Source organism: Panthera onca, chromosome F1 (genome assembly GCF_046562875.1).
Source record: "Panthera onca isolate mPanOnc1 chromosome F1, mPanOnc1 haplotype 2, whole genome shotgun sequence".
NCBI lineage: Eukaryota > Metazoa > Chordata > Mammalia > Carnivora > Felidae > Panthera > Panthera onca.
The window spans coordinates 13633323-13660279 of record NC_138355.1 but is presented as its reverse complement, the minus strand read 5'-3'; the positions used below and the strand labels follow the sequence as shown (position 1 = coordinate 13660279).

The following is a 26957-nucleotide window of genomic DNA, read 5'->3' as shown; positions in this document are numbered from 1 at the left end:
GAGAATATCACCAGTGAAGTAAAAACTGCAGAAAGAGGCAAATGGTAATTTTAGACATGAAGAATATAATAACATTTACCAATTTACTAGAGGGGATCAACATCAGGCTTGATCAAGCAGAAAGAAGAATCAACAAACCTGAAGACAACTCATTTGAAATTATTGTGTCAGAGGAACAAAAAGGAAGAATGAAAGAAAGTGAAGAAAACCCTAAGAGACTTCTAGAACACAACAAACTGAGCAATATATATGGAAGTTCCAGACGAAGAAAAGGGAGAAGCAGAGAGCTTGTTTGAAAAAATAATGGCTGTAAACTTTCCAAATCTTCCCAAAGAAAATGGACAGCCATACTCAAAAAGCCCAACGGACTCCAAGTACGATGAGCCCAAAGAGGCCACACTAAGACATATTATAGGCAACCTGTCGAAAGTCAAAGAGAGAATCTTGAAAGTAGCAAGGGAAATGTGAGTCATCACGTACAAAGGAGCTCCCATTAGATCAGTGGATTTCTCAGCACAAACATCACAGGCCAGGAGGGAATGGGATAATATATTCCAAGTGCTGAAAGAAAAACAATAACAACAACAACAACCACCACCACCAAAAAACCGTGCAAACCAAGAATACTATATCCAGCAAAACAAAAGAAAGAAAGACTTTCCTGATAAACAAAAGCTGAGGGAGTCAGTCCATCACCACAAGATCTGCTTTCCAAGAACTACTAAAGGGAGTCCTTCAAGTTAAAACAAAAAGTACCAGACAGCAAAACACACAAGCATAGAAAAACATAAAGGTTTGGAGGCACCTGAGTGGCTCAGTCAGTTGTGCATCCGACTTCAGCTCAGGTCATGACCTCACAGTTTGTGGGTTCGAGCCCCGCGTCGGGCTCTGTGCCGACAGTGCCAAGCCTGCTCTGGGTTCTGTGTCTGTCTCTCTCTCTCTGCCCCTCCTCCACTTGTGCTTTCACTCTCTCTCTCAATAATAAATATTGAAAAAAAATTTTTAATATAAAGTTCTCTGGGAAAGGTAAATAGACAACTACAGAAATCTTTGTAAACATGATGTGTAAATCACTTTTAATTTGGGCATAGCGTTTAAAGGATAACAGCGTTAAAATTATTTTAACACTAAAGTCAATGAATACAACATACACAAAGATGTAATATGTGACAGTGAAAATAAAAGGGGGGAAGGAGGAACACCTAGGTGGCGGCTCAGTCCATTAAGCATCCAACTCTTGATGTTGGCTCAGGTCATGGCTCGTGATTCACAAGTTCAAGCCCCACATTGGGCTTGCACTGACAGCATGGACTGTGCTTTAGAGGTTCTGTCTCCCTTTCTCTCTGCCCCTCCCCAGCTCATGCTCTCTCTCTCCCTCAAAATAAATAAATGAACTTTAAAAAAATAAAATAAAGTGGGGGAAGGATGTAATGGAGTAATCTGTGTATGTGACTGAAGTTAAGTTGTTACCAGTTTTTTTTTTAAAATTTTTTCAGTGTTTATTTTTATTTTTTGGGAGAGAGAGACAGAGTGTGAGCAGGGGAAGGGCAGAGAGAGAGAGAGAGAGAGAGAGAGAGAGAGAGACACAGAATCCGAAACAGGCTCCAGGCTCTGAGCTGTCAGCACAGAGCCCAATGTGGGGCTCGAACCCATAAGCTGTGAGATCATGACCTGAGCCGAAGACGCTTAACTGACTGAGCCACCCAGGCACCCCCAAGTTGTTACTAGTTTAAGATAAGTTGTTATAACTTTAAAATGTCTTACATAATCCTTATTTTAACCACAATGAAAACATCTGTGGAAGATGCACAAAGGAAAGGAATCAAAGAATGTCAATACAAAAAAAAGAAAATCATTGAAAACATAAAAACAAGAGTAATAAAATCATTATAAGACACACAGAAAAAAATGGTAAAATGGTAATAGAAAGTACTTCCCTATCTGTACTTTAAGCAAATAGTACACTACCAAGTGGGAAGTTTATAGCAGTAAATACCTACATTAAAAAATAAGGAAGATCTCAACCAACAATTTACACTTCGAAGAACTAACAAAACAACAACAAATTAAACCCAAAGTTAGAAGAGGAAGGAAATAATAAAGACTATAGCAGAAATAAAGGAAATGAAAGATAGAAAATATCAATGAAACTAAGTTGGTTTTTTCATTTTGAAATATGAGAAATATTTATTTTGAAATATTTATTTTGAAAGTGAGAGAGAGAAAGAAAACACAAGAGGGGGAGGGGCAGAGAAAAAAAATACCAAACAGGCTCCTGAATCTCATGAATCCTAAGATCATGACCTGAGCCGAAATCAAGAGTTGGGTGCTTAAATGACTGAGTCACCCAGGCCCCCCGAAAGTTGGTTTTTTAAAAAGATCTTCAATATTGACAAACTCTTCCCTAGACTGAGAAAAAAAGAGAAAAGACTCAACAGAAATCAGAAATGAAAGAAGAGACATTACTAACTATGTCACAGAAATAAAAAGCATCTTAAGAGACTTGTAGGAATAATTATACAACAACACATGGAAAAACCCGGAAGAAATGGATACATTTCTAGCAACATACAACCTATCAAAACTAAATCATGAAGAAATAAACAATTTGAACAAACCTGTAAATAGTAAGGAGATAGAATCAGTAATCAAAAACATGCCAACAAAGAAAAACCCAGAACCAGATGGCTTCACTGAGGAACTTTACCTACATTTAAAGAATTAACACCAGGGGGTGCCTGGGTGGCTCAGTTGGTTGAGTGTCTGACTTCGGCCTAGGTCACGATCTTGCCGTTCCCAAGTTTGAGTTCCGGGTCAGGCTCTGTGCTGACAGCTCAGAGCCTGGAGCCTGTTTTGGATTCTGTGTCTCCCTCTCTCTCTCTGCCCCTCCCCTGCTCATGCTCTGTTTCTCTCTCTCAAAAATAAACATAAGGAAAGAAAGAAAGAAAGAAAGAAAGAAAGAAAGAAAGAACGAACACCAATCCTTTTCAAAACCTTCAAAAAAAAAAAAAAAAAAAAAAAAAAAAAACAACTGAAGAAACAGGAACACTTCCGAATTCATTCTATGTGGATAGCTTTATTCTGATACCCAAACCAGACAAAGATACTAAAAGAAAATAAAACTATAGACTATATCCCTGATGAATACTTATATAAAACTTCACAGAATACAAAAAAAAAAAAAAAAAAAAAAAACACGTTAAAAGGATTATTCATGCTTCAGATCCTGTGTCTCCCTCTCTCTCTGCCCCTCCCCACTGACTCTGTCTTTCTCAAAAATAAACATTAAAAAAAATTTTTTTTAACAGGCAAAGGACTTCAACAGACATTTCTCCAAAGAAGATATACAAATGGCCAACAAACACAAAAAGGGATACTCAACATCACCAATTATTAAGGAAATGTAAATCAAAACCACAGTGAGGTATCTCCTCACACCCATTCAAATGGTCATCCCCTCAACAGGTTGAGCCTCGGACTTCAGCTCAGGTCATGATCTCAGGGTTCATGAGTTTGAGCCCCGCGTCGGACTCTGTGCTGACAGTTCAGAGCCTGGAGCCTGCTTCAGATTCTGTGTCCCCCTCTCTGTCTGCCCCTCCCCTGCTCATGCTCTATCTTACTGTCTCTCTCAAGAATAAATAAACATTAAAAAAAATAAAATCAAAATAAAATGGTCACTCCTGGAAAAAAAACCCAGAAAATAGGAAACAAGGACGTGGAAAAACTGGAACCCTGACGCACTGTTGTTGGGACTGTAAAATGGAACACCTACTATGGAAAACAGTATGGAGGTTCCTTAAAAAATTAAAAGTAGATTTATCACATGACCCAGCAATCCCACCTCTGGGTATACACATCCAAAAAATTGAAAACAGAATCCCAAAGATATATTTGCGCCCCTAGGTTCATTGCAGCATTATTCACGATAACCAAGAGGTGGAAGCAGCCCAAATGTCCACTGATGAGTAAATGAGGAAATGGACTGTATGCTACACACATACAATCAGAGAGGAATAAGCCTTAAAAAAGAAGGAAATCCTGCCATAGACTGGTATGGATGAACCTTGCGAACATTATGCCAGTCACAAAAAGACAAAATACTGCATGATTCTGCTTACACAAGGTATCTAAAACTCAGAAACAGAAAGTAAAACGGAGGTTGTCAGGGGCTGGGGGAAAAGGGAATAGCAGAATTGTTCAATGGATAGAGTTTGGTTTAAAAAAAAAAAATGGATTCTAACTACATTGTATATGCATTCAACAAAAACACTCTTGGCAAATGGATATATATATTATTCAAATGTCCTTAAAGGGAATGCCCCTTTGTATGCTGTTTGGGATTCTGATTTAATTTTCCAAGAAAATAAGTTACATTAATATAAAAATCCATATGGAGAAAAAAAGTTTACTCCTACTTCATGCTACCACAAAAATCAAATCCAGGTGAATTAAAAGATCTAAATGCAAAGACAAAACAATAAACTTTAAAAAAAAAATTTTTTTTAACGTTTACTTTTGAGAGAGAGACAGAGCATGAGCAGGGGAGAGGCGGAGACAGAGAGGGAAACACCGAATCCAAAGCAGGTTCCAGGCTCTGAGCTGTCAGCACAGAGCCCGATGAGGGGCTTGAACTCACAGACTGTGAGATCATGACCTGAGCCGAAGTCGGCGCTTAATCAACTGAGCCACCCAGGCGCCCCAAAACAATAAACTTTTAAAAGGGAAAATGGAAGAATATCTCCATAACCTCGAGACAGGAAAAAATATTCTGACCAGGATGCAGAAAGCACTAACTAATAATAAAGGAAAAGACTAATATATTAGACAATATTAAAAACATGTCTTCATCCAAAGACACCATTAGGGAGAGGTGAGGGAGTGGGCACAATGGGTGATGGGCATTAAGGAGGGCACTTGTTGGGATGAGCACTGGGAGTTATACATAAGTGATGAATAAATCCATTAAACAAAACAAAACAAAACAAAACAAAGACACCATTAGGAAAGTGAAAATACAACCACAGAGTAGGAAAAGGCAGGTCTATATGCAGAAGACATTAAGAAACTCCTATAAATCAAAAAATAATGAAGTAAGATGAAAAACCCAATAGAACGACTGGAATCTTGAATAGGCACTTGACATATGAAGAGATGATCAACTCCAGCAGTATCAACAGGGAAAGGCATTTGAAACATAAAATGACACTACACAAACTCCCAAAATGAGACATTAGTAATACCAAATGTTGGCAAAGATGAGCAACAATAGAAACTCCTGTATGCTATTGGCAGGAATATAAGTTGTTATGATTATTTTGCAAAATTATTTGGTAATATCTCTAAAACAAACAAATATGTGGCCATGTGGCTGGCTCAGTTGATTGTGCATCTGACTTTGGCTCAGGTCATGATCTCACAGTTTGTGAGTTTCAGCCCCACATTGGGCCCTCTGCTGTCAGCACAGAGCCTGCTTTGGATCTTCTGTCCCCCTTGCTCTCTGCCCCTTCCCCACTTGCACTCTCTCCCAAAAATAAATAAACATTTAAAATAAATAAATATCCTATGGCCAAGCAAGTCTACTTCTAAGTACATACCCAATGAAGTATATATGCATTTATGTACTTAAAATCATGTGAAGGAATGTTCTCCAAACTGGAAATCAAATTTAAAATTTTCATCAACAGTAGAACAATCCATCAATCATGGTACATTCACACAATGGAATACTACACAGCAATGAACAAATTAGAGTTGTATCCAACATAGATGAATTTCACAAATTATTAAATATCGGAATGAGGGGGCTTTGGGGATACTTAATGCTTTCATATTTCTTAACTTAGATAGTTGCTACATGCACAGATTTACTTTATGATAATTTACCAAGCTATATACTTAGGATTTATATACTTTTCCTATGTGTTTTATACTTCAATTAAAAAAAAAAAAAGTTTAATGGTAGATGGAATGAGGTCAACATACATCTAATCAGAATTCCAGAAGAAAAAAACTCTCCATTTGGTAAAGAATAACCAAAGACCTATTGACTGCAAATTTCCCACATTTTTCTAGATGCCAGTTTCTCAGACCAAAACATCAGTAAATTCCAACTATGACAAATAAAAAGGAAATCTATATCTAAAAACCTGGTGGTGACATTAATGACGGGAAAAACAACAAAGAAAAATACAATTAAAAGCAGTCAAGGCAGAGAGACACATTAACCAAACAGAAATGACAATTAGACTGATGATTGAGTTCTCAACTTCAACAATGAAGTCAGAATACAGTAGAATATCATCTGAAATAAAATAACTATCAAACTAGAAGTCTATATCCAACAAAACAACCTGTGAAGAATTGGTATGAAAGTCTTCATTTTCTGGAAAAAGACGAAAAGGGAAGGAAGGAAGGAAGGAAAGGATAATTGGAAACAAAAATTGTTTCTAATAACAAACCTGCACAAAAAGAAACTCATAAAGAATGTATTTTATATACACAATGACCCCACATGGAAAAATCTGTGGTGGAAGAGCCAAAGGTATTAGTAAACAAATACTAACTAACAAGACAATGATTAATATTTCATTCATGAGAGAAAAGATGTAACTAAATTCAGAACAATATAAACATATGAACTCAGACAAGGGATGAAGAGATTACAATGTTCCAAAGGGCTTTATTCAGAGAAGGGCAAAGGTATTTATTGATTTTAGACTTTGTTGCTAATTTTTAAAACAGGAAGGTCTATTTTCCATGCAAGTAGCAGAAACAAAATAGAAAGCAAAATCCTTAAACAATTTCAAAAGAAGAAAAAAGACGAGTGGGGAATGTATAGAGGAAAAAAAAAAAACAGAAAGAGAAAGCAATTAATAAGATATATTAGTAGATCCAAATATATCATTTTTCACAATAAATGTAAATTGACTAAAATCTCCAGTTCAAGGCCAAAATTGTGAGAATGGATGAGAAAATCAAATCTAGCTATATACTACTTCTTTAAGTACACACCAAAACATGAGGTTACCAGAGAACTGAAATTCAAATCACGGAAAAAAATACATCAAGTTAACACAAATAATGGGAAGCCAATGAATGTTCTGATACAAAGAAATGACACAAAAAGATTTTAAAAGAGCATTCTGTAGAATAAGCAATTTTTCTGAACCAAGTTAAGCTGCATAATTGAGTCTTAAATTCATTTCACCTCACTTAATACAGGTGAGGGCTTGAGCTTATTAATGCCCTTTAGGAATCTGATTCTTTTGCCTGTGTACTAGCATTCTTTCTGCCCTGGGAACATTTGGTAAGCATGCCATCAATGACTTTATGTAAGACACTGATAAAGTGTTTAAGACACTGAAAGCCTAGTATACAAGTTTGTAGCACAGTAACAGAGAAGAATTTTTAAAGGCTGACATCTGTTTGCAATTACAAACCCTATTACTATTACATTTTATTTCTTTATTCACAAGGCTATCAACATACATGCTCTCAAATACTTTACTCAAATCTAGGTAGTCTGTCACTAATTTCTGTTTCTACATATGCATGAATGTATACATACACAAAATTACACATACATACATACTTACACAGAAGCACACACGTACATATGATCGTATATATATAATCACAGTAAAACTGTACCTCATAGGTAGTTCCATAATGGCACGTAAATTGGCATTGTCTGTTGGTTTCTGCATCTTGCTCAACATTGGTATAGAATATTACTCCATCCCCGGAGCAAGAAACAATCTGCTTATCGTTTGTGCATGGTAAGAACTTTGCACTAAATATATTCGCTCGGTGCCCTGAACGAACTGTTGTCAAAACCTAAAACACAAAGAGAAAGAAAGAAGTTCTTGGTAATTTATTATTTCTTAGAAAGTAACATTCATATTTAATATAATCTTGGTCAGGAGTAAATTTTCATTAACATTCTTATCTCAATAAAAAAGTGGTTATCTGAGGGGCGCCTGGGTAGCTCAGTTGGTTAAACATCCGACTTCAGCGCAGGTTATGATCTCGCAGTTCAAGTTCGAGCCCGACAACAGGGCTCTGTGCTGACAGCTCAAAGCCTGGAGTCTGCTTCAGATTCTGTGTCTCCCTCTCTCTCTGCCCGTCCTCCCCTCACACTCTGTGGCTCTCTCTCTCTCAAAAATAAACAAACATTAAAAATTTTTTTCAAATTATAATTTGATTCCAAAAGATTATAATTTTAAAAAATCAGAATCTCAGATATTTTCTTTTTTTCTCTCTGATATATGAAGAAGTATCACCAACAGGAATACTACTGTGAAAATTAAATGTACATATTTCCACCTATTTGGTGTAGCTGCTCATTCATAAAATCTCAGTAAATAAAAAAAAAAGGACCATTATATATAGAGACAGAGAAGATGATTTTTATTATTCTAAAAATATTTTCCTGTATTTTTCAGATAATCTACTTTCAACAAGTTACTTTTAGGATTAGAGAGAGGGTACAGGGGTGGGGAGATAGGACCATCCTGACTTTTGAAACTGTTTACTAGATAATTTTTAAGCTATTCCCTTTCAGGATAAAGAAATAAAAGTAAACTGATTTAAATGAATCATGAAATCAAAATAATGAAATGGTACAGACGAAACTACAGCAGAAGTCCCAACATCTAATTCCTTAATTATAAAGACTAAAATTCCTGTGACAGAAATGTGTTTGTTTGTTTTTTTTTAATTTATTTTTAAGAGAGAGAGAGACAGAGCATGAGTAGGGGAGGAGCAGAGAGACAGGGAGACATAGACTCGGAAGCAGGCTCCAGGCTCTGAGCTGTCAGCAAAGAGCCTGACACGGGGCTTAAACCCACGAACCGTGAAATCATGACCTGAGCCAAAGTCAGACGCTCAACCGAGTGAGCCACCCAGGCGCCCCACAGAAATAAAGTTTTAAATAAATATTCAAATATTTGCAACATACACTGCAGATATATGACCAACTCTCCTAATAGTTCTTAAAAATTGAGAGAAAGAAACTTAACAAAACCTGTTGTGTTTAAAAAAAATTTTTTTTTTTTAACGTTTATTTATTTTTGAGACAGAGAGAGAGCATGAACGGGGGAGGGTCAGAGAGAGGGAGACACAGAATCTGAAACAGGCTCCAGGCTCTGAGCTGTCAGCACAGAGCCCGACGCGGGGCTCGAACTCACAGACCGCGAGATCATGACCTGAGCCGAAGTCGGCCGCTTAACCGACTGAGCCACCCAGGTGCCCCAAAACCTGAGTTTTTTTAATCGAATGGGCAAAAGATCCAAATAGATAGTTCACTGAAGGGTATACAAATAGCCCTTAAGAACGTGAGAAAAGGGGCACCTGAGGGGCTCAGTCGGTTAAGCTTCCGACTTCGGCTCAGGTCATGATCTCGCAGTCCATGAGTTTGAGCCCTGCGTCGGGCTCTGTGCTGACAGCTCAGAGCCTGGAGCCTGTTTTGGATTCTGTGTCTCCGTCTCTCTCAGCCCCTCCCCCGTTCATGCTCTGTCTCTCTGTCTCAAAAAAAAAAATAAATGTTAAAAAAAAAATTAAAAAAAAAAAAAGAATGTGAGAAAACACCCAACTTTGTTCATAAGGAAAACGCAAACCAAAGCTACTAACAAACTAGTTCTCACTTTTCAGATTGGCCAAAATTCCCAAGTTTGACAACACACTATGTAAGCGAGCCTACGGGGAACGGGCTCTTCGGCATTTCTGTGGGAGAACTACATGGTACAAGACCAACGGGGAGGAATTGAGCAGTACCTCTCAAAACCATACATGTGTTTACACTTTGACCAGACAAGTCCATTTCTAGGAATTCACCTTAAGATACACCTCCAACAATACAAGAAAAAATGCACAAAATTATGTACTGAGCTAGTCACAACAGCAAAACACAGGAGACTTGTTAAATGAGTTACGGTACATCCCAACAATGTACGCACAGTGAGAATTTAGTGCAATGTTGAGTATCTGGTGTGCTTTAAAAAATGTGTTGAAAAATATAACAGCATGTCAAAACATGACACAAGGTTGGCTTTAAATGTCCCACCGAACAAACTGAGGCAATTCAAGCATCAAAAAGTGTATCGGTGTATCAGCCACCTGGGTGGCTCATTCAGTTAAGCGTCCAACTTTGCCTCCGGTCATGATCTCACAGTTAGTGGGTTAGAGCCCCACGCACTGTCAGTGCAGAGCCTGCTTGAGATTCTCTTTCCCCCTCTTTGCCCCTCCCCTGCTTACGTGCTCTCTCTATCAAAATAAATGAATAAACTTAAAAGAAAACTGTATCAGTAATAGATTATAATATATTGAATTTTTAAAAGTCTGTAATCCCTTGGGACACTTTGGTGGCTCAGTCGGTTAAGTATCCAACTCTTAGTTTTGGCTCAGGTCATGACCTCACGGTTCATGGGTTCGAGCCCTGAATTGGGCTCTGTGCTGACAGTGGGGGGCCTGCTTGGGATTCTCTCCCTCTCTCTCTGCCCTCCCCTATTCTCTCTCAAAATAAATAAATAAACTTTAAAAATCTATTATCCTAAAAGTGATTTTTCCAAAAAATGCTAGGGACAAAGGAAATGCTCTTATTACAGAAACATGTCAATTTAAAAATGTAGAAGGAATGACAATTAAAAATCACTATTTTGTAACTACATTTTAACAACTGATTAAGGCAAGAATCAACACTAAAATCACTCTAAGACTGTTATGAAAGAGAATATTCACACAGTTTCAAAATACCACTTCACAAACATCTTATTAATTACAAAAGGTCAGCATACCTGCAAAATGGAAAGATCAAACTTATCACCAATAAGAGGACAGACTAATATCATGTACCACACAATGTAATTTGTGGAGAATTTTTACTAAAATGTTTAATTTTAATCTACTCATAAAGAAAACATCAGACAAATGGTTGTAAAGGGAGACTGAGCAAATACAAGGACTAAATGAAAAGACGGATGGAGCTTGGGTTGAAGGAGGAATGGCAGTGACAGAATGATGAAAAAACGAGGAAAGGTGAGTACAGACCATATGTACATATGTGCATGCGTAATGTAGAAAATCATATATGTATCATATATATAATAGCATACAGTCGATTCTCATCATTCCTGATAGTTATGTTTTATAAAGTCAGCACAAATACTGAGTTAATAAGTACTGAATCACTGCTCCTAGGGAAACACATGGTTAGGTTCCTTTGAGCCTCTGGCCACAACATTTTTCTCAATCAATACATAGCCTTGTTTTAATATTGTTTAATGTTTATTTATTTATTTTGAGAGAAAGAGGGTGTGTTAGGGGGAAGGGGCAGAGAAAGAGGGAGAGAGAGAATCCCACGCCATCAGCACAGAGCCCCATGTTGGGCTTGATCCCCTGAACCATGATCATGACCTGAGCCGAAGTCAAGAATCAGACCTTAAACTGAGCCTCCCAGGCGCCCCTACACAGCCTTGTTTTACATGTTTCTGTTTAAAGACCTCACTGGGGCACCTGGGTGGCTCAGCTGGTTAAGCATCCGACTTCGGCTCAGGTTGTGATTTCATGGTTTGTGGGTTTGCACCCCACGTCAGGCTCTGTGCTGACAGCTCGAAGCCTAGAGCCTGCTTCGGATTCTGTGTCTCCCTCTCTCTCTCTGTTCCTCCTCCACTCACACTCTGTCTCTGTCTGTAAAATAAACAAACATTAAAAAAAAATTAAAGACCTTATTTATTGTATACTGTTGATTCATTAGCATTGAACTCATGGCCAACAACATTATAATTCATGCCTACATGAAGCTTATTTAATATAGTTTCTCCACAAGAAATATCCCAGGCTTCTTGTGCTTAGAAACACAAGATAATACTTCAGCATGATACCTAGGCTAGGGACATTTTAAACAGTGAAGTCGTCATTGGGGTGCCTGTGTGGCTGAGGAGGTTGAGTGTCCGACTTTGGCTCATGGTTGATTAGTTCAAGCCCCATGTCGGGTTCTGCCCTGACAGAGCCTGGAGCCTGCTTCACATTCTCTGCTTTGGATTCAGTGTCTCCCTCTCTCTGCCCCTCTCCTGCTTGTGTGAGCGCACATGCACTCTCTTCCTCTTTCATTCTCAAAAAAATAAACTTAAAAAAAATAGAGAAATCGCTAATAAAAAGGATAAAAATGGAAAAACATGACAAAATATATCACGAAAAGGACATAGCATGTTTACGGTATGAGACCTGAAATGAGTCAGAGTATGACCTTGTTTGATCTCTTTGGTATACATAAAAAAATAGGATAATGTTTTGGGGCGCCTGGGTGGCGCAGTCGGTTAAGCGTCCGACTTCAGCCAGGTCACGATCTCGCGGTCCGTGAGTTCGAGCCCCGCGTCGGGCTCTGGGCTGATGGCTGGAGCCTGTTTCCGATTCTGTGTCTCCCTCTCTCTCTGCCCCTCCCCCGTTCATGCTCTGTCTCTCTCTGTCCCAAAAATAAATAAAAAAGGTTGAAAAAAAAAAAATAAAAAAAAATAGGATAATGTTCTTGTTCTTAGTAGATACATACCAAAGTATTCATGAAAGGCATGAGGCCTCCAACTTATGCTCAAGTGCTTAAAAAAAAATCTATTTGTGGATGCTCACTGTATTATTTTTTCAAGTTTTCCCTACATTTTAAAATTTTAAAACAAAGTTAGGAAAATATATTTCAACTTTATATTGGGTTTGGTTTTAAGTGAGTATTTACTGTGTGACACTAACTGCCAAATTCTTAACAGAGAGTACCACACCAAATCGTAACATAAATCTGTAATGAATATTAGCAGCTATTTACCTCGACCAATTTGAATATTTAAATCACCTCATTTTATTTAAGACCTAGGTTATAAGGTTATGGCCAAAATAAGAATTTACTGAGAACCATAAATTACTACGCAGTATGTCTTACATATATAATGCACATATAATTAGGGTCAAAGAAAAAAAGGGGGGTGTTTTTTGCACCTCCATCAATCAAAGCCAATGAGGAACAAAATTTGTCTGTTAAATGCCTTCAAAATCTTTCATTCCTCTCTCTAAGCGTAAGACACTAAGATCTGATAGATTAAGGTAAAAAAAAAAATAAATAAATAACAGAGAAAATAATTAATGTAAATCTTTTAAACAAGATAGGTATGACAGCCTTTAACTCTGTCAGGTATTTTAGCATGGCTTACCAAGTAGCTAACTATATAAAAGTCACTACATACAGTGTATGTATTGGTTTCTTCATCTGATAGGCCTCTGGCTTTGCTTTAGTCACATTCAGCAGACATCATTCTAACAATTCATGATTTATGCATGGCTTACGCATAGCTTCAGAAACAAAAGCACCAGATACACAAATAGATGTACTGACATGTCACATATTGTTCATAAATTGAGATGGATTTTATTAAATGAAGATTTATTTTTTTAAGATTTATTATAAACTTTTTAATGTTTATTTATTTTTGAGAGAGAGAGAGAACAAGCAGGGGAAGGGCAGAGAGAGAGGGTGGCAGAGAATCTGAAGTGGGCTCTGTACTGATAGCAGGGAGACTGATGCAGGGCTCAAACTCACAAACTGCAAAATCATGACCTGAGCCGAAGTCAGACACTTAACTGACAGAGTCACCCAGGGAGCTGGCTGAAACCAAATCAAGAAAAATTTTGCATACGTGGTACACTCAGGATTTCTTTTATATTAGGTGTTACAAGGCTACCTTCCTTCAGTTTTTGAGGTGTGCCAGGAGGGGTGTCCCAGCATACTTTGGAGGGTCTGCTATAGGAATCCATACCTGATTTGGGTCCTAAGCTTTGTTTCTGTCTACCTTGACCTTCAAGGCCATCAAGATTAAAGTTTATATATGCCTGGACTAACAAATATCTTCAGGGAGAAAGTGGCTCTCATGCTCACTTCTCTGGATTCACTTTTCCCTACATTTCGGACTGATAATCCCTTACTATCAAGGCAGTTCTTTGTTACTTTCAGGACAATTTTTTTCTTTACAATAATTTTTAAAGTCTTTAATCAAGAATATTTTAGTTGTTTTCAATGGGAGGATGGGTTCAAGTAAATTAGACTATAATTACTGGAAAAAGAAACGTCTCCATTTTATACATTTGACACAGATGACACATACAACTAAGAAGTCACCATCAATAAGGTATGCCTCCAAACTCTTACTCTGTAAAAAAATAAACATTTCAAAATTCTATTTGCATTAATCTTTCCATGATTAATGAGGTCATCTTTCCATGAGGTCTTTCCATGACCTCAAAAATAAAGTCAAACTCTAAGAACAGATAATATTTGACTCAGGATCAAAAAACGTTATTTTGGGCACCTAGGTGGCTCATTCAGTTCAGCATCAGACTCTTGATTTAGGGTCAGGCCGGGATCTCATGGTTCGTAAGATTGAGCCCCATGCGGGGCTCTGTGCTGACAATACGGAGCCTGCTTGGGATTCTCTCCCTCCTCCTTGGCCCCTCCCCTGCTCATGCACTCTCTAAATAAATAAATAAACAAATATTAAAAACTGTCTATTTTCCTATGTAATTAATCATCTATGTTTATATATTTTTTTACTATTTCTGATAGCAAATTTGGATCTATGAAGACCACTACATGAAAAAGATAAAGTCTTGTTATATTTAAACTTTTTAAAAGTATTATCTGATTACTCATTTCTTAAACTGGCAACGAGAAGGAGTAAGCACTTTTTAAATATACATATTCTATTGGGAACCATGCCATCAAAGTGAATGTCCTCTTTCCAAAAATAAGCAAATAAAGAAGAAACAAGACCTTCTAAAAATTATCCCATTGAGTATGGTGACAAAATAATCGAAAGCAATGACTTGGAGAGAGAGGTGAACACCTATGTTCATAATAGTACCATTATTCACAATATCACAATGGTAGAAGTAACACAAGTGTCCACTGAAAGATGAACGGATAAACAAAATGTGGTATGTACATACAATAGAATATTCAGGCTTAAAAAAGAAAATCTTGACACACGCTGGAACATGTCTGAACGTTAAAGACATCATGCTAAGTGAAATATGCAGTAATAAAAAGACAAATATCATATAAACACTTATATGAGGTATCTGAAGTAGTCACATTCATAGAGACAAAAAGGAGAACGGTGGTTGCCAAGGACTGGAGGGAAGAGGGAAGAAAAAGGCGTTCTTGTTTAATGGGTACAGAGTTTCAGTTTTGCAAGATGAAAATAGTTCTGTAGCCTGATGTGCTGATAACATCAACAATGTAAATGTACTTAATGTCACCGAACACAAACATTAAAAATGATTAAGATAGTTAGTATTACGTTATGTGTATTTTAATACAATTAAAAAAAAGTGAAGCTCTGCATCTTTTCAAAAACAAAAAGATTATTCCACTGGTGTCTAGACAACTACTATGAATACTGTTAGCATTAAAATTTTGAGAGTGATGGGTCAAAAAGCATTCCAAACATACATCATTACATCATTCCAGGACATTTCCTCTATCGTAACAAAAAGGTTGTCCTAGTACGATATAATGATTTATAAGAAATATACCTTTGGGGGTGCTTGGGTGGCTCAGTTGGTTAAGCATCTGACTCTTGATTTCAGCTCAGGTCATGATCTCATGGTTCATGGTATGGAGCCCGAGCCCTACATCGGGCCCTCTACTCACAGCACAGAGCCTGCTTGGGATTCTCTGTCTCTCTGCCCCTCCTCACCCCCCCCCCCCGCCCCCCACTCAAAACAAACGAACATTTAAAAAATAAATAAATAAATCTTTGGTCATTCAGATGACCAAAATCTGTTTCTCTGATATATCTGGTCTTGCTCAATGGTTTTTGAAAATGCTTCAGAGACATAAAGGTGACATGGGTGTCTTGTTATCAATGGAGGTGACTTTTGGAATCCACCAGAGGGTGGCAACTGGTTGCAAGAAAGGGCAATCGTAAGATTAGAGAGCTGCAACTTGGGAGTGGCGAGGGGCTGGAGGTTGACTCAGTCAGTGATTAAAGACAGTCAGTCAGGACCATGGACTATGTAATGAAGCCTCCATAAAAACCCAAGAAGACAGCTTTTTGGCCTTTTTCAGAGGGCCTCCACATTTGGGAGATGAGAATGCTTCAACATGCCACTGAGCCAGGCCCCAAGCTCCACACTGGAATTGGGTCCAGGCACCTTAAAAGACCTAGTAATTGCAGACCTAAAACAAGTAGGATTTGAAAATATCAAGTTTCCCTCTGCTAAGTCAGGACAATTAAGTAAAGCTATTTCTGAAACAAAATTATGACCTGTCTCTTAATCAAGAATATCTTCAATATGAACTTCATTCAGACTGAAGGACCACAAACATTTATTAGAATATCTTAACTGTTTAAATGTGGAAAAACAAGAAATATGTGAATAATTTATTCTTAAGGTTCCTACTATTTTATTTAAAAAATTTTTTTCATGTTTACTTATTCTTGAGAGAGAGAGAGAAAGAGACAGACAGGCAGACAGACTATGAGTGGGGGAGGGGCAGAACAAGAGAGGGACGCAGAATCCGAAGCAGGCTCCACGCTCTGAGCTGTCAGCAGAGAAACTGATGCAGGCTTCAAACTCAAGAGCCGTGAGACATGACCCGAACTGAAGTCAGGTGCTTAACCGACTAAGCCACCCAGGCACCCCAGGTTGCTAACCATTTTAAATGAGTGTTTGGTCTGACAATCTACCAAGTTCTCACTGATACAAAAATAGGTGTATCTGGGGGCGCCTGGATGGCTCAGTCGGTTGGGCGGCCGACTTCAGCTCAGGTCACGATCTCGCCGTCCGGGAGTTCGAGCCCCACGTCGGGCTCTGTGCTGACTGCGCAGAGCCTGGAGCCTGTTTCGGATTCTGTGTCTCCCTCTCTCTCTGCCCCTCCCCCGTTCATGCTCTGTCTCTCTCTCTCTCAAAAATGAATAAACGTTAAAAAAAAAAAAAATTAAAAAAAAAAATAGGTGTATGGTTTCTCCATATAGAGAGAAGAGCCACTAAAAATGAGAAATAATCTTAAAACTCAATATTATATGCCAGTTTACGGTAGTAGATATCATGAAGCATTTCACTAGAACCTAAATACTGTTTTTTCAAACTGATAATATCTTAAACCACTTGACTGAAGGGTAGATTTTTTGAGCATGAAAGAAAAAAAAAAATCACACTGTCCTTTTCCTCCCAAAGAATGATTTATTGAGATAATGTTACTTTTGGCAATTTTACCCAGGTGGATACAGTGAAGCATATTCAAATTTGCTGGAGTCAAAAGCCCAGTGAAATCTAATGTTTTCCTAAGAAGACTAAGGGATATTCATATAATAACTTCCAAATTATATAACTGTAGCAAAATAAGAAGGATATTTTGTTACAAATGGCCATTCCATAATCATTTACAGTTTCTTAATTTTTAGCTTAATTTTTCTCATGAAATGATAGATTTTTTAAACCACTTTACCTTTCTGCTGTAAGGATTACTAATTACTAACTTGGTGTCATCTGAGCCAGATAAAATATATTCTCCAGTCTCATTCCAACAGATTGTATTAACCTAAAAAGAAAACAAAATGTAAATGTAAGCAAGCTGGACATAAAAACAAGTATGCCATCTTTCAGTTAACTGACGGTTCAAAATTTATTATCACTAATAAAGTTGCATCTATGATAAGCAGTATTTACCACTTCACCTATTGAAAATACAGCTGTTTAGTAAATATAACATTCTGTAAATTCACAATGAAATGACTGAGTCTTTAAATTTTATTGTTTAAATTTATTTTAATTGATTCATTTTGTACCCAGAAACATAAAACCAGGCCACCTTAAAAAAAAAATTAAAAGAACTTACTCAGAGCTATAGTAATCAAGGCTGTGTGGTATTGTCATGATCACAAATTTAAATCAATGGAATGGAATTGGAGTCCAGAAATAAACCTGTACATTTATGGCCAAGTAATTTTTGACAAGGGATCTAAGACCATTCTAAGGAAAAAGAATATTTTTTCAAAAAATAGTGCTGAGACAACTGGATATACACAAGGAAAGGAATACCACATACAGAAATTAACTGAAAATGCTAAAAAAACCCTAAATGTAAGAGCCCAAACTATAAAACTTAGAAGGAAACACAGGTATCAATCTTTATGAAAATTAAAACCACAATGAATTACCACTTCCCGCCCAGAAGGATGGCTATAATGATTAAAAAAAAAAAAAAAATGACACAAAATAGTAAGTTAGCTAGATTGTCAAGAAATTGGAATCCTTATACATTGTTGGTAGGAATGCAAAATTGTGCTGCTATTTAAACAGGTTGGCAGTTCCTCAAAAACTGAAACAGAGCGACCCTATGACCCAGCAATTCTACAACAAGGATATATCCAAGGGAATTGAAAACATGGCCCAAACAAAAACGTGTACACAAAAACCAGAGCTGCATTACTCCTAAGAGCCAATTAGGGAAGCAACCCCAACATTTCTGAAAGAATGCATAAACAAAATGTCACTATCCATTTGCTCCTAACAAAATATGCATACAAGGAAATACTCAGCAGCAACAGGAATACACAGTGGACACAAGCTGCAACACGGATACACTTTGAAGACATTATGCTGAGTGAAGGAAGCCAATCTGAGAGGTCACATATTAGAGGATTCCATTTATTTCAAAATTCTAAAACAGGCATATCTGTAGAGACAGAAAGTAGATTAGTGATTGCCAACAGCTAGGTGGAGGGGGAATGGGAGGGAATGATAACTGCTATGTACTTTCTTTGTCAGGTGGTGAAAATATACTGGAATTAGCGGTGGACGGTACAACTTTATGAACATACTAAAAAAAAACTGAATTGCACACTTAAAGTGGGTGAATTGTATGGTATATGAACTGTATCTAAATAAAAAAAAAAAAATAGATTCCACTTTCAGTCAAGACAGAATAACACCGACCAAATTTACTATAACATCTGCAGCAACTACAAAACAGCAGAATATACATCCCCCTTTTTTTTAGAGAGAGAGAGACAGAAAGAAAGAGAGAAAGCAAGCAGGGGAGAGGGGCAGAGGGAGAGAGAAAGAGAATTCTAAGCAGGTGCCACACCCAGCATGCAGCCCGACATGGGGCTCAGTCCCATGACCCTGAGATCATGACCTGAACCGAAATCAAGAGTTGGACACTCAACTAACTGAACCACCCAGGTGCCCCTACACCTTCTTCTTAAGTACACAAAAATCTATTTACCAATATAGAAAATACTTATGGGCCATAAAACAAATCTTAATATTTTTAAAAGATTTCAACTAAATACAGAGTATGTTTTCTGACCAAAATGGAACTAAATGAAAATCATTAACACAAAGAAATATTTGGAAACTACAAAATAACAGATGCTCAAAATAGAAATTACGTAATAAATTAGAAGGTATTTTGAACTGAATGAAAATGAAAGCACAACATATCTCATTTTATGGGTTGCAACTAAATCTGTACTTAGAAGTCAACTTATAACACTAAAATACCTATATTAGAAAAGATAAAGGTCTCCTCCTATCAGTGACCTCAGCTTCTATTAAAAAAAATCATAAAAAGAACAAGTAAAACCCAAAGTCAGCATCAGATTACAAATAATGAGTATCAGAGCAGGAATCAATGAAACCACAGAAACCAGAAAAAAAAAAAAAAGAAAGAAAAAGAAACATACACAAAACACTAGAAGCTGATTCTCTGACAAGACAAATAAAATTAATGAACATGTTGTCAGACTAATCAAGAAAAAAAGGGGGGGTCAGGGTAACATATTATCAATATGAGAAATGAGAAAGGTGATATCCATCACTAACTACATATTCTACAAATACCTAAACATTAACGGAACACTATGGTCAACTTTATGCCATTAATGCAACAACATGGATGAAATTGACAAACTCCTTGAAACACACACACTAAACAAAATTCACTCAAAATATAATCTATTTTTATTAGGGGGTTATAGTTAGAGTTTTCCACAAAGAAAACTCAAGGCCCAGATGGCTTTACTGGTGAATTCTGCCAAACATTTAAAAATAATTAAATAATGAGAATTCTGTACCAAGTCTTCAGAATATTAAAAAGACAATATAAGTACTGGAACTAATAAGTGAGTTTAGAAAGTTTGTGCAATACAGACAAATATGCAAAAACAGGACAGAGAATTAAAACAACAACATGGTATCACTAGATTTCTACTAGAATGTCTAAACGTTTTTTTAAATTACTATACCAGATGTAAAGGAGAAACAGATGAAAAAACAGCAGACTTCAATAACCCATTTTCAACAATGGATAAATCATACAGACAGAAAATCAATAAGAAAACACTAGAATTGAACTACACCTTAGATCAAGATTTAGACATACACAGAATAGTTCATCAAACAGCAGAACAGACATTCCTCTCAAGTGCACACAGGACATTCTCCAGGATAAATTATGCTAAATCACAAAACAAATATTAGCAAATTTTAAAAGAGTTAAGGTATACTAAGTATCTTTCTGACCATAATGGTGAAAACTAGAAATTAAACAGAAGGATGGGGCGCCTGGGTGGCGCAGTCGGTTAAGCATCCGACTTCAGCCAGGTCACGATCTCGCAGTCCGTGAGTTCGAGCCCCGCGTCGGGCTCTGGGCTGATGGCTCGGAGCCTGGAGCCTGTTTCCGATTCTGTGTCTCCCTCTCTCTGCCCCTCCCCCGTTCATGCTCTGTCTGTCTCTCTCTGTCCCAAAAATAAATAAAAAACGTTGAAAAAAAAAAAAAAAAACAGAAGGAAAACTGGAAATTTCACCAACATATGGAAATTAAATAATACACTCTTGGACAACTAATGGGTCAAAAAAAATATCTTGAAATAAGCAAAAATGGAAATAAAACACATGGGATGCTGCAAACACAGTTCTAAGCAGGAATTTTATAGCAATAAATGCCTATGTAAGAAAAAAGAAAGATCACAAAAAAGCAACAGAACTTAACACATTAAGGAAATAGAAAAAGAAAAACAAACTAAACCTGAAGTTAGCAGAAGAAAGGAGACAACAATGATCAGAGCAGAAATAAATGAAATAAAGAATACAGAAACAATAAAAAAGATCAATAAGACTAACAGTTGGTTTTTTGAAAAGAAAAAAAATGACAAGCCTTTAACTAGACTTAGCAAGGAAAAAAGAGAGAAGATCCAAATAAATAAAATTATAAAAGAGATTACAAATGATACCACAGAAATACAAAGGACTGTAAGAGAACACAGTCTCTTACACACCAACAAACTAGACAACTTACTTTTTAGTATAACCTACCTAACCTGAATCATGAAAAAATAAAAATTCTGAATTGGCCACTAACAAGTAAGGAGACTGAATCAGTAATCAAAAACCTTTATTAAAAAAAAAAAAAAAAAAGAGCATGTAGGTGGCTCATTCGGTTGAACTCCTGATTTTGGATCAGGTCATTATCCCACAGTTCGAGAGTTTGAGCCCCATATCGGGCTCTGCACTGACAGCCTGCTTGAAATTCTTGCTCTCTCAACAATAAATATTAGAGAGAGAGAGAGCGAGAGAGAGAGAGAAGCCCAGGATCAAATGGCCTCAGGGGCTTTAAATATTTACCAAACATTTAAAGAATAAACACCAATCCTTCTCAAACTCTTCCAAAAAACTGAAGAGGAGGGTACATGCCCAAATTCATTTTCTGAGGCAAGCATTACCCTAACACCAAAGCCAGGTAAGGTATTACAACAGAAGGAAACTACATGCCAATATTCCTGATGAATGTACATATAAATATTCTCAACAAAATACTAGCAAATCAAATTCAGCAGCACATTAAAAGGATCATACAGCATGACTAAGTGGGATGTAGCCCTGAGATACAAGGATGGCTCAGTATACACAAATCAATAAATGTGATATACCACATTAATATAATGAATGATAAAAATCATATGATCACCTCAATATATATAGAAAAAACATCTGACAAAAGTCAACATCTTTCACGATAAAAATTCTCAACAAACTAAATATAGAAGGAATATTATCTCACCAATTTAAAGGCTGTATATGACAAGCCCACAGTTAACATCATACTCAATGGTGAACAGCTGAAAGCTTTTCCTCTGAGATTAGGAACAAGAGAAGGGTAACTACTCTCATCACTGTTATTTAACATAGTACTGGAGTCGTGGCCAGAACAATTAGGCAAAAGAATAAAAGGCATCCAAATTGAAAATGATGAAGTAAAATGGTGTCTGCTGGCAGATGACATGATCTTTATACACAGTAAACCCTGAAGATTCCACCAACAAACTGTTAGCACTAATAAATGAATTTAGTAGTTTCAAGATATAGAATCAACAAACAAATTATCACTCACATATCTACATACTAACAATCAACTATTTAATGCCAAGTTACAATAGCATCTAAAACAATAAAATACTTAGGAATAAATTTAACCAAAGAGGTAAAATATCCGTACACTGAGATCTACACAATATTGATGAAAGACAATGAAGAAGACACAAATAAATAGATACGCTGAGTTCATGTACTGGAAGTCTTATTTTTTTTTTATCAAAATGTCCATACTACCCAAAGCCATCTATAGACTCAAGGCAATCTCTATTAAAATTCCAATGGCATTTTTCACACAAAGAGAAAAAACAAACCTAAAGTTTGTATGGAACCACAGAGAAAGAAAAACAAAGCTGGAGGCATCACACTTCTGACTTAAACTATATTACCAAGTTACAGTAATCAAAATAATATGGTATTGACACAAAAACAGACACACAGACCAATGCAACAGATACAGAGCCCAAAAAACCCATACATATGTGGTCAATTAATTTACAACAAAGGATCCAAGAATATTGAATGGAGAAAGGACAGTCTTTTCAATAAATGGTTTTGGGAAAACTGGATGTTCACATACAAAATAAAAAAATTTAACTTGAAATGGATAAGACAAAAAAAAAAAAAAAAGACAAAAATAAAGAAATAAATAAAAGCAAAAAAAAAAAAAAAGAAAGAAAGAAAGAAATGGATAAGACTTATAAACATAAGACCTGAAGAAAAACAGTGAAAAACTCCTGGACCTGGGTAGTCATTTTTTTAGATATGACACCAAAAGCACAAGCAACAAAAGCAAAAATCAACGAGTGGGACTAAATCAAATTCAGAAGCTTCTGCACAGCAACAGAAATCAACAAAATGAACAGGAACCCTAAAGAATTGGAGAAAATATATGCAAACCATAATTTGACAAGGGGCTAATATCTAAAATATATAAGGAGCTCATATAATCAGTTAACAATAACAAAAAACCCCAAATAATCTGATTTTTAAGGGCAAAGAATCTAAATAGACATTTTCCAAAGATACACAAATGGCCAAAAAAATATATGAAAGGCTACTCAACATCACTAATCATGAGGGAAATGCAAATTAAAACAGTAGTGAGAGATCAGCTCATGCATACCAGAATGGCTATTATCAAACACAGACAGGAAATATCAAGTCCTGGTAATACGTAGAGCTAAATGAAATGTGGAGGTAAGCTTTACAGTTATATGGAGTAAGAGTTCTGAGGAGAAGGCATAAAACATACAAGGCAGAGGCGGACTTGGTGTACTCGAGGAACAGCAAAGAGATGAGTGTGACTAGAACAAATATGCGTAACAGAGACCACAGTACAGGATGAAACTGGAGAGAGCCGCTTGCGCCAAATCACAGGGCCTGGAAGCAACAAGGCCTTGGCGTTCACTAGAAGTACGCTGGAAATCGACTGGAGAGTTTTGAGCAGTTGCGTATTATGAACAGATGATACATCACATAATTTTCTTTATAAATTTTCTTTCTACCCTCTCCTTATTTTGAAGGATATAACAGAAACTCAGAAAAGTACATATACATATAAGACTTATAACACTGTTTACTGCATTTTGACTTTAAGAATACATAGACAAATAATAAAAGATAACCAGGACTACAGAATAAAGGGTACATACAACCAATATGACAATATAAAAGCATACAAGCTGACAGAGGTGTGAAACAGAGATAAAAAGGTGGAGAGAAGGGGTGCCTGGCTGGCTCAGTCCATAGAGCATGCAACTCTTGATCTCGGGGTTGTGAGTTTAAGCCCCATGCTGGGTATAGAGATTACTTAAAAATAAAATCTTAAACAAAAAAGGTGGAGGGAAGAATGAAAGAATTAAAAGTCTCTACCTTACAGAATGGAAATTCAAGAGATACTGTCTATAAATGACAGAAAAACAAAAGGATGTTTATGTATGTTGTTTAGTGTAGAGACTAAGAACGGTAATATAAAAATTCTGAGAAGCCTACATCTTAGAAAGTGAGAGAGTTCTATAAATGAGTTAAATTCTCTATCATGGCAGGAACTCAGTAGATGATGTTTGAAGTTGCCAATTCAAAAAAGATCAATGTAAGAGTATTATATGGAGATACAAAAGAAATCATCAGAAGATCTGAAATGAAAAATGATTCAAAGAGGTTGTTTTTGGAAAAAAGGATAGGAATAAGGGAGAGTGAGACACATCTGTTACTTTTTGTTATGATCCATTTGAACCATGCACATATATTATTTTGACCCGCTCCCTCTAAAAATGGTTTTTAGCTTTAAAATAAATACATATACCTGAACTGTATTTATAGCATAATTATAATTCCATAATAGCGCACTGGAAATACAGGGTATATAAAAACAAGTTAAATGATACCACAAGAAACCAAACTAGTATCTGGAATGTGTGACAGTCTATAGGAAAACTGACTTACACTCTGTAACAAGTCAATGGCAGGAACAAAGAAGGGGAAGCCTGCTCTACTTTAATAGTGATTTGAGAGGCAGGGCACTTATGATGAGCACTGGGTGTTGTATGTAAGTAATGAATCACTAAATGCTACTCCTGAAACTAATATTACACTGTATGTTAACTAACTAGAATTTAAATAAAAACTAGAAAAAAGAAGAGGCATGGCAATCAAGGAATAAACTTTGCCTGGAACCTCTTTTGAACAAATAACTATAAAAAGACATTTTAAATAATAAGAGAAATTTAATTATGGACTGTATTATCAGATGATACCAAAAATATACTGTCAATCTTGTTAAATTACATAATAGCATTTTGGTTACATAAGAAAATGTCCATTGCTTTTTGGCTACACACAGGAGTGAAATGACATAATATCTAGGGTATTATGATATTCTGAGAAAAATGAAATGGAAAATATGTCCCAATATTTAAAAAAAATTTTTTTTTAATGTTTTTTTTTTTTTTTTTTCAACGTTTTTTTATTTTATTTTTGGGACAGAGAGAGACAGAGCATGAACGAGGGAGGGGCAGAGAGAGAGGGAGACACAGAATCGGAAACAGGCTCCAGGCTCCGAGCCATCAGCCCAGAGCCTGACGCGGGGCTCGAACTCACGGACCGCGAGATCGTGACCTGGCTGAAGTCGGATGCTTAACCGACTGCGCCACCCAGGCGCCCCTTTAATGTTTATTTTTGAGGGAGAGAGCGAGCGAGCGAGCATGGGAGGAGCAAAGAGAAAGGGAGACACAGAATCTGAAGCAGACTCCAGGCTCTGAGCTGTCAGCACAGAGCCCGATGCGGGGCTCGAACCCACAAATTGTTAAGATAACGACCTGAGCCAAAGTCGGACGCTTAACCGACTGAGCCACCCAGGCGCCCCAAACATGTCCCAATCTTGATAACTGCTAAATCCACCTGATGAGTATATGAAAAGCATTGCCTGAAATTTTCAGAACAGAAATTAAAAGGAAAAGGATTCTGTTCTGGCCCTGTTAAATCTGGCATGGCCATTAGACATTCAACCAGTAGAGAGCTGGATACGTGAATCTGGAGTTTGGGGAAGAAACAGAGAGCTGGAAGTCATGGTTTTTTAGCCGTGGGACCGGATAACATGTCTCAGAAAAGTGAAGAGAAAAGAGGGTGGGAGGAGCCAGGACAAAGTCCCAGTACATCCAACAACTGAAGGTCAAGAAGCGGAGGAGTCAGCTAGAGGACAGAGAAGACGCAGTCAGTCAATGAGATACAGAGAGAACCAAGAGAGTGTGGTGTTAGCAGAAACCAAGAGAAAAAATATTTCAAAAAAGAACATGTGTTCAATTAATGTCTAAATTTCCTGAGAAGTAACCACTGGTAATCGTTAGTGACCTTCACAAAAGCAGTACCGTTGAGTGAGAGGGAAGCCTTTTGATAATATTAGAAAACTCATCTGTACTCTTAAAAATCTCCCGCATACTTTTCTAAAATCAAAATAAACTTTATGTTTTAACGTCAAACTTCATTCTCCCATTTTTTATTACAGTTATTCATAATCTCTTCAAAGAGGATGGGGCATTTCATCAAATATCGAGCACTTGGTATTAAGGTCCTTCATAGTGGAGAATTAATTCTTACTTACACAGCCATCATGCACATTCAGGGTTGCTTCAAGTTTCAATCTTTGGATAAATTCTCTTCTTCCTGTTAAAAAAAAACAAACTAAATAAGTTATAAGTCATTCTTGATGAAGAAAGTATAACAAAGAAGTTAAGAGCCCAGGATCCCGCATGAGGCAGCTCTAACTGCAACTCCCACTTAGAAGCTGAGTGATACCGCCTCAGCCCTCATTCCCTCATTAAGTAGTTCCTGCCCACCTGATGCTGTTATTGCAAGGATAAAACGGTTCAAAGATAGAAAGGGCTTAGCACAGTGGCTGGACCACAGTAATCATTCACATATATATTCAACCAATATATTGAGTACTCATTCCATTCCAGGTGGTGTTCTAGGAGCCAGGAGTACAGTGGTGAAATAAAACAGAAAAAGAACTCTGCACTCTAATGAGCTTATTGAAAGAC

The 26957-nt window shown here is 36.8% G+C and overlaps 1 protein-coding gene across 7 annotated transcripts in view; it reads right to left on the bottom strand.

The window, feature by feature from the left end:
- DCAF6 (DDB1 and CUL4 associated factor 6) overlaps positions 1–26957 on the bottom strand; it is a 134590-nt gene that overhangs the window by 91612 nt on the left and 16021 nt on the right. For all 7 annotated transcript variants that reach the window (XM_078441159.2, XM_078441160.2, XM_078441161.2 and 4 more), the window contains exons 2-4: positions 26519–26580; positions 17489–17581; positions 7651–7836 (exon numbers count right to left, since the gene is read on the bottom strand). In XM_078441159.2, the coding sequence (XP_078297285.1) occupies positions 7651–7836; positions 17489–17581; positions 26519–26580 (341 nt within the window). The remainder of the gene's footprint in view (positions 1–7650; positions 7837–17488; positions 17582–26518; positions 26581–26957) is intronic.